This window comes from Nicotiana sylvestris, chromosome 12 (genome assembly GCF_000393655.2).
Source record: "Nicotiana sylvestris chromosome 12, ASM39365v2, whole genome shotgun sequence".
NCBI classification, from domain to species: domain Eukaryota; kingdom Viridiplantae; phylum Streptophyta; class Magnoliopsida; order Solanales; family Solanaceae; genus Nicotiana; species Nicotiana sylvestris.
This window is the reverse complement of record NC_091068.1, coordinates 21885841-21893435: the sequence shown is the minus strand read 5'-3', so window position 1 is coordinate 21893435 and position 7595 is coordinate 21885841. Positions and strand designations below refer to the sequence as shown.

Genomic DNA, 7595 nt, shown 5'->3' with positions numbered 1-7595 from the left:
TTTCGCACCAAGCCATTTGATTATCTCAAAATTTCACACACACACACTACTAATGGCTCCAATTCAACCAGCCACAACTGTAAAAACTCTTTCTGAATCCCCTAATCTCAACTTTATTCCTTCTACTTATGTTAACTCTACTATTAATCCCTCTGATTCCCCCGCTTTTGATAATCTTGATTCATACTCCATTCCTGCTATTGATTTTTCCTTACTCACTTCCACTTCCACTGATCCTAATCAACGCTCTGAAGCTATCGACAACCTCGGCAAAGCTTGCCATGACTGGGGATTTTTCATGGTACACTTGAATATTATGTCATATTTTTCTTTTATTACATGAGAAGGGGAAAAGGGTGTGGTCGTTTATTTAGGAGTAAGGATTGCGTACACATTACCCTCCCCAAATCTCACTTGTGACTTCACTGAGTTTGTTGTTGTTGTCTTTGTCGTGCATCAGAATATTAAAAATATATATATATATATATTTTTTAACTTTTATGATATTATGGGTGGTGCAGGTTGTGAACCATGGTATACCAGAGAATTTGATTGAAGAAGTAATTGATGGAACACAAGGATTTTTCAACTTAGCAGAGGAAGAGAAGAAAGAGTTTGAAGGGAAGCATGTGTTGGATCCTATAAGGTGTGGCACCAGTTTCAATACCTCTAAGGAAAAAGCCTTCTTTTGGAGAGACTATCTTAAGGTCTTTGTACATCCTCAATTTCACTTCCCTAGCAAACCCAATGGTTACAGGTACATTTTGCTCTCTAAGAAACTTTTAAATGTATTTAAGTTATACGCAATAATGGTGTAAGGAAAGGAGTCTTGGCGTAATTAGTAAAGTTGCAGCCATGTGACCTGGAGGTTACAGCTTCGAGTCGTGGAAACAGCCTCTAGCAGAAATGGAGGAGTACAGCTCTATACAATAGACCCGACCCTTGTGGCCTGGTTCTTCCTTGGACCCCGTACATAACGGGAGTTCAGTGCATCGGACTGCTGACAGTGTATAAAATATATGTCTAGTGTTTGTTTATACGTATTATAATAAGTTATTTATCATTTTTATCTTTTATAGTGATATTGCATCGGAGTATTGTGAGAGAACACGGGAAGTCGCGAAAAAGTTACTTTCCGGGATATTGGAAGGACTAGGACTGGAAGAGTGTTTTTTGGACAAAGCCCTAAACATGAAATTAGGGTTTCAGGTTTTCATTGCAAATTTATACCCACGTTGTCCTCAGCCTGAACTTGCACTTGGAATGCCACCCCATTCAGATCATGGCCTATTAACTCTTATTATTCAAAATCAAGTTGGAGGTCTCCAAGTTCAACATCAAGGCAAATGGATTCCTGTCAATGCCCTTCCCAATTCTCTCTTGGTCAATACTGGTGATCATCTTGAGGTAGATCGCTTTGTTTAATACTTTCTGCAGCTCATATTATCTGTCTTTTAAGGTTTTGCGGACATCCCTTTATGTAAGAGATTCAATAGCTAATTATGAATATTTGTCTAGATTTTCAGCAATGGAAAGTACAAGAGCAATATACATAGGGTGGTAGTGAACAACACAAGTCCGAGGATTTCAGTAGCTGTTGCTCACGGCCCATCACTTGATGCAGTTGTAAGTCCTGCTTCCCCGTTGGTACAAAGTGAGAATAGCCCTCCAGCTTATATACCAATGAAGTACAAGGACTATATGGAGTTACAGCAGAGCAACCAACTTCACCAGAAATCAATGTTAGAGCAAGTTAAGATTCAAAGGAACTGAAATTTGTTTTCACTGGGGAGCTCTGTTTTTGTAGTGTTGAATTTGGCTTTGATAAATTTTCATGTCTATTAATGGAAAGTTTGTGTGTTATAAGGTTAGAATCTAAGTGGACTAATGCTTTTCTTTTTCTTGAAATTTAGGACCCGTTTGCACGTAGATTTTATCAAAATATATTTGGAATTTTTTATGGCAAATACATGTTTGGTCATAGATTTTATCTATATTTTGGCAAATTCCCAAAACTCAAAACTCAAATCCCAAAACAAGCTCAAGTGCCCAAAATATCACTATTAATTTTTTAAAAATTGCCTCATACTTTTTTATTTTATAAAATAGTCCACCATTTTATTATTTTGTAACAATGTTGCTTCGTCTCCTCGGTCATCTGATAGTGTATTATGTAGTTCATTATTAAAATGATAATTTTGTATCAAATTTGTTTATATTCAGGACTACGGTTTGCGATAATATAATGAATGTTATTGATAAATGTTATATTGGGTATTTGTGATAATTTTTACAACTTGTGGGTCTAAGTCATGTTTCATGTTTTTTTTAAAAAAAAAAGTGAAACATATTTTGAAAACTTATGTCCAAACACATTTTCATCTTCAAACCAAACTTCACCCAAATCAAAATTTCAAAACAAATTTGAGAATCTATGACCAAGCGCTATCTTAGAATACTAGATTTTATATATGCATATTACCTAATGCGAATTCAGTACGATCAACGAGTTCAGAACAACTAAGATCTTAATTATTATATATAAATTCTTTTTCGGATATTTACATATAATTTGAAAAAAAAATAGGCTTAATTAAGTTTGCAGAACCCACAATATATTGGTCTCTGTATATTACATGTGAGGTGCTTAAACCGTTTAAAGATACAAACAAAAACAATCATAAAAAAAAATGGCAATGTGATGCACAAAACATCTCGTGCTCATATAAGGTACGAGAAAGGCCTGCATCTTAAGGTGTGCAAGTATGACGTAGATGATCTACTATAATGCAAATATTAATAGTTATTTTTACGATTCAAACACCTTAACCTATAGATCACACAGTACATATTTTTGTCAACAAAAGAATATCACACGTCAAGCTTGGCAATTCTATCTTCTAGCTCCCTCCTTCGAATGGATTGATGCTGGTAAAGTAGGTATATGTCTCAAATGTGTCCAATTTAATTGCTTGTTTTCTCACTATTATCTTTCGAGATTTACAGACCACAACTTCATTCCCTTATCCATATCCTCGGAAACAGGTATTTCGATTGGACTTCTGGACAAGTTGGCAACTACTATATCGCAATTATACTACTCCCTTGATTTCGTAGGAAAGAAAGATTTTGAAACTTATAATCCTAAATAAATTATTACATCTTTATGGCTATAAAAGTTTGTTATTAAAAATAAAATAAGAAGTTAAATTGAATTATTTTTAAATATAAAAATAAATCATTCATTTTTGGAATAAAAAAATAAGGTCGCTTAAATCGAAATAGAGGGAGTAAATAAAATCTTTTCAATGTTGGCTGGCTGAGAAAAGTCATAATACTATGCTCCATCACCTTGCTAGTTTGAACAGTACTTGGTTATCTGATAGTTGGCCGCTTGTTGCCTGAATTGTTCTCTATTACTATGCAATATAATTTGACTCACCATGAATTTCAAAAAGGAGGTCCGTTCCTATCTGATAGAAAATGATCTCGCGATCCACTGAATAATAAGTAATAACTGTTAAAGACGGCTTTTGAAGTTTGTGGATTTAAATATTGTATTGGAAAAAATTGCATTTATATATGTAAGTGACATGTTGAGATACGTGGATTGATCAAATAGTCAAAGAATTATAATTAGTCAAGAGGCACGATCAGCAATAGAAATGAGCAAAGGCAAAGGAAGAGGCACGGGAGGACATTCGAAGGATTTAGCGCCCGTACCTATTTAAGTCATTTATCAAAAGGAATGGATCTGACCATAATAAAGAGCGCACATACGAAATTCGACAGGCATTAAATACTGGATACGTTAGAGAATTTGTATTGATTACAATGATTGTGTAACGTAGCATTCAATGTCTTTAATTATTCATAATAGCCTCATTATGATTTGGAGAAAACGCATATCTTCAAGATACCTATAAAAGGGGGGTATCTGGTCACTTGTAAGCACAAGACACAATTGGAATATACTTTGATTCACTTATTTTTCTCCTGATTACACTCTGGTTACTCCAAATTACTTTCTTCTACATATTCTTTTTTATTATCAGTAACCCGTGTTCTTCTAAATTCTAGCTTTGACTGAAATTCTATTTTTTGGTTAAACAAATTGGTTCTGTTACCGGGAATCTGATAATCTATTTTCTTTTCACTTGACCTTCCTTGTTACATCAATTATGTCGAATAGCAATGACAACACCCCAAGAAACCAAGAGAACCAACAAAGTCAGGGAGGCCTACAGAATATTAACATTCAAGTTCCTACTCCGCAGGACTCTCCACGGCAATCTCGTGAGGGTACTCCTGATGGATCTTAAATAAACGAGTATGCTCAATTTGAAAATGTTGAAGCTGTTGATGAAGCTTTGCAGAAATTAATTACTGCTCAGGTCAACAAAGCTGTTGAAGTGCTTGTTAACCAGTTACCTGTTGCAACACCCACACCTTCTTCAAATAATAACACTATAGAAAACACTCGTTCCGGGCTTGTTAACTCAGGCAGCGGTGGAACTCCCAGTAAACCGTAAGAGAGAGAACCAGGTAATGTAATTAATTCTGATTTACAAAATTTAGTACTACCCTTGCAGAAACAGCTCAAGGAGGAAAGTGAACGCACAGAGCAGATACCCGGGGTGCCTCCCATAATCAAAGGGGTAGACATGGACAGATATTCGCAACAACCCTGGAAGCCAAGTGTTGCCCCACTCCCAATTCCAAAAAAGTTCAAAATGCCTCATATTCCAAAGTATGATAGAACAACAGACTCACGAGACCACGTGACTGCATTCACAACGGGCGTAAAGGCAATGATTTGACTAAGCAGGAGATCGAATCGATATTAGTCAAGAAATTTGGTGAAACACTCACCAAGGGAGCACTAACATGGTATTCCCTCTTACCTGAAAATTATATAAACTCTTTTACTGAGCTTGCAGATTCTTTCATCAAAGCACACTCGGGAGCCCAAAAAGTGGAAAAAAGAATGGATGATATTTTCAAAATCAAGCAAGGAGATTTAGAATTGCTTAGAGAATTCGTGGACAGATTTCAATGCGAAAGAATGACATTGCCGCGTGTACCTGATAACTAGGAAGCTATACCTTTCACAAGTAATTTGAATGAAAAAAGCTCGGAAGCTACGAGGAGACTCAAGGAAAGCCTTCAAGAATTCCCAGCTACAATGTAGAATGATGTTTATAACAGGTATAGCACGAATTTGAGGATTGAGGAAGATACTGTTCCACGATCTCAAAAAGAAGAAAGTATATGTTCAAGACGTGCAGAGAACGAAAAGAGATCCGGTAAAAATAGGTACGAGCCCTATATGGGACCTGCGGGGAAAGACTCACGGTCAAAACAGGATAATCAAAGGCACGATCACAGATCAAGAAACCGAGAATCAGGTTCTTCATCAAGATTTAGGAACGAGCGAAACAACTATGAGTCACGGGATGATGATAGAAATTTAAAAGCGAGATTCGGAGGTTACAACTTCAACGTCAGCACCTCCGAGCTCGTAGCTGTTTTGAAAAGCATGGGAGATAAGGTTCGATGGCCAAAGGAAATGAGATCGAATCCAAACAGGCGCAACCCTGACCATTGGTGCGAGTTCCATAATGATCACGGGCATAAAACAGCAGATTGCAGATTTTTACAAAGTGAAGTTGATCATTTATTAAAATAAGGATATCTTACTGAGTTGTTCAGCGAGAAAGTCAAGCAAGCTTACATGAAGAACATGCAGGAGCCTCCAAAACCACCTTCTCCCAAAAGAACTGTTAACGTTATAAGTGGGGGTGAAGACATCAATGGTGTGTCATATACTGCAGCTAACAAAACTTCCAAAGTAACTATTACCCAAGGGAAACGGGTGCAGCATGTTTTAGAAGAAGGCAATATTACATTTAATGATGCAGATATAGATGGCATATTAATCCCTCATAACGATGCACTAGTAATATCTTTAATTGTGTATGATACTAATGTGAAATGAGTTTTGATTGATCCAGGTAGTTCCATGAACATTATTTTGCTAAGAGTGCTACGTGAGATGCAAGCTGAAGATAGAGTAATACCAAAGGCGCATACTCTATCTGGATTTGATAATTCCAGTGTCGTCACGAAAGGAGAGGTAACACTCACCACTTTTGCTGAAGGGATCGTCAAAGATACAAAGTTCCAGGTAGTAGACATGGAGATGGCTTACAACATGATTCTGGGGAGACCATGGATCCATAAAATGGATGTTGTTCCTTCAACCTTGCATCAAGTTATCAAATTTCCATCGCCATGGGGAATCTGTCATATTCGCGGAGATCAACATACATCCACGGCTATTAACTCCATTGCAGATACAAGCACGAGAACTGGAGGCAAATAGCAATCATAGAAGGCAGTTAAGGACATCACAACATAAATCTCAACTGAAACCGCACCTGCTGATGCACCTGCCCAAATTGAGCCCGCTGCTATTGACGTTCCTGCCTCAATACCACAAACTTCTCAGTGACCAGTTTTAATCATTCAAATGATTTTGTTTTTGTTTTGATTTTGGAAGATTGTAATCAAACCCTTAACTTCATTTGAGGGTTGATTTTAGAAACGCCAGTCCCCAAGTCTTTTAATGGGGCAATCTAAACAATTTCGTAGTTTTATGACTAAGTTCGAACTTAGTCTTAGATTATTTTTTACATATTAAGAAGTTTTTTATCTTAAACTTCTGCTTGCTTTATTCTCGCCTTTATTTTTAAGGACTTACAGAATAATTTGCATTTTTGTTTTCCGAAAAATGCTTCTGTTAACTTCATGATTAATTTAAACATGAGTTTTATAAAAGAGGGCCCTTTTATATTCCGACACTTAATAAAGAAGACGTCTCAACTTTCATAATGGTGTTATCATACGATAAAAGAAATAGGAATACACATGTTTCTCTGAAATAACTTTGACAAGTTTTTATTTTTGAACCTTGTCTAGTTCCGAATAAAACTTTACATGTATTTGAATTACATCTATAACTTTCTCGTAACTGTTTTTCTTATAACATATTTAAAAGAATAATAATAGACATGGGTTTTTTCCTTATAACCTGTTTTAGTACATAGACTTTACTCTAACTATAGTGAGGTTTTTCTTTGGCCTTAGCTCGTGGCTTTATGACTTTTACTCTGTACACTTGACTCTTTCAGGCTTGATTTTTCCTTAATCTGTTTTGACTTCTTTATACATATGTCCGTGTATAGTATGTAGTCCCCCAAGTATTTGAGTGTTGAAGTATGAAGCCTCGAGCACTTGATAGTTTCTCTCGTTTGGTCCTTTTCCTGAAAAGGAAAAACATACGGGACTCGGAGGGACGATTATAGATGAAGACTACATAACCCGTTTGCATTTCTATCAGAATAATTGTAACTTTAGGCCAGGAATTTTAGGTTACTCCATGTGCCTTACAGGTCGTGACTCATCATTTAGTACGGGTTAGCGTTTTGCCTATCATCTAAAATCGTTAGTAAAATTTTAGCAATTCAAAAATGAAATTTAAAATGGTTATACCTGACCGTGGGTTTTCCTTAGAAATAGTATTTCTTTAAATG

General features: G+C 36.1%; 1 protein-coding gene across 1 annotated transcript; it reads left to right on the top strand.

The window, feature by feature from the left end:
• On the top strand, nt 1-1983 carry LOC104243308 (2-oxoglutarate-dependent dioxygenase 19-like). Its single transcript, XM_009798487.2, has 4 exons — nt 1-301; nt 522-757; nt 1080-1407; nt 1519-1983. Exons 1-4 carry the CDS (start codon nt 53-55, stop codon nt 1771-1773), a joined length of 1068 nt encoding a protein of 355 aa, XP_009796789.1. The 5' UTR covers nt 1-52; the 3' UTR covers nt 1774-1983.
• The last annotated feature ends 5612 nt before the right edge of the window (nt 1984-7595 follow it).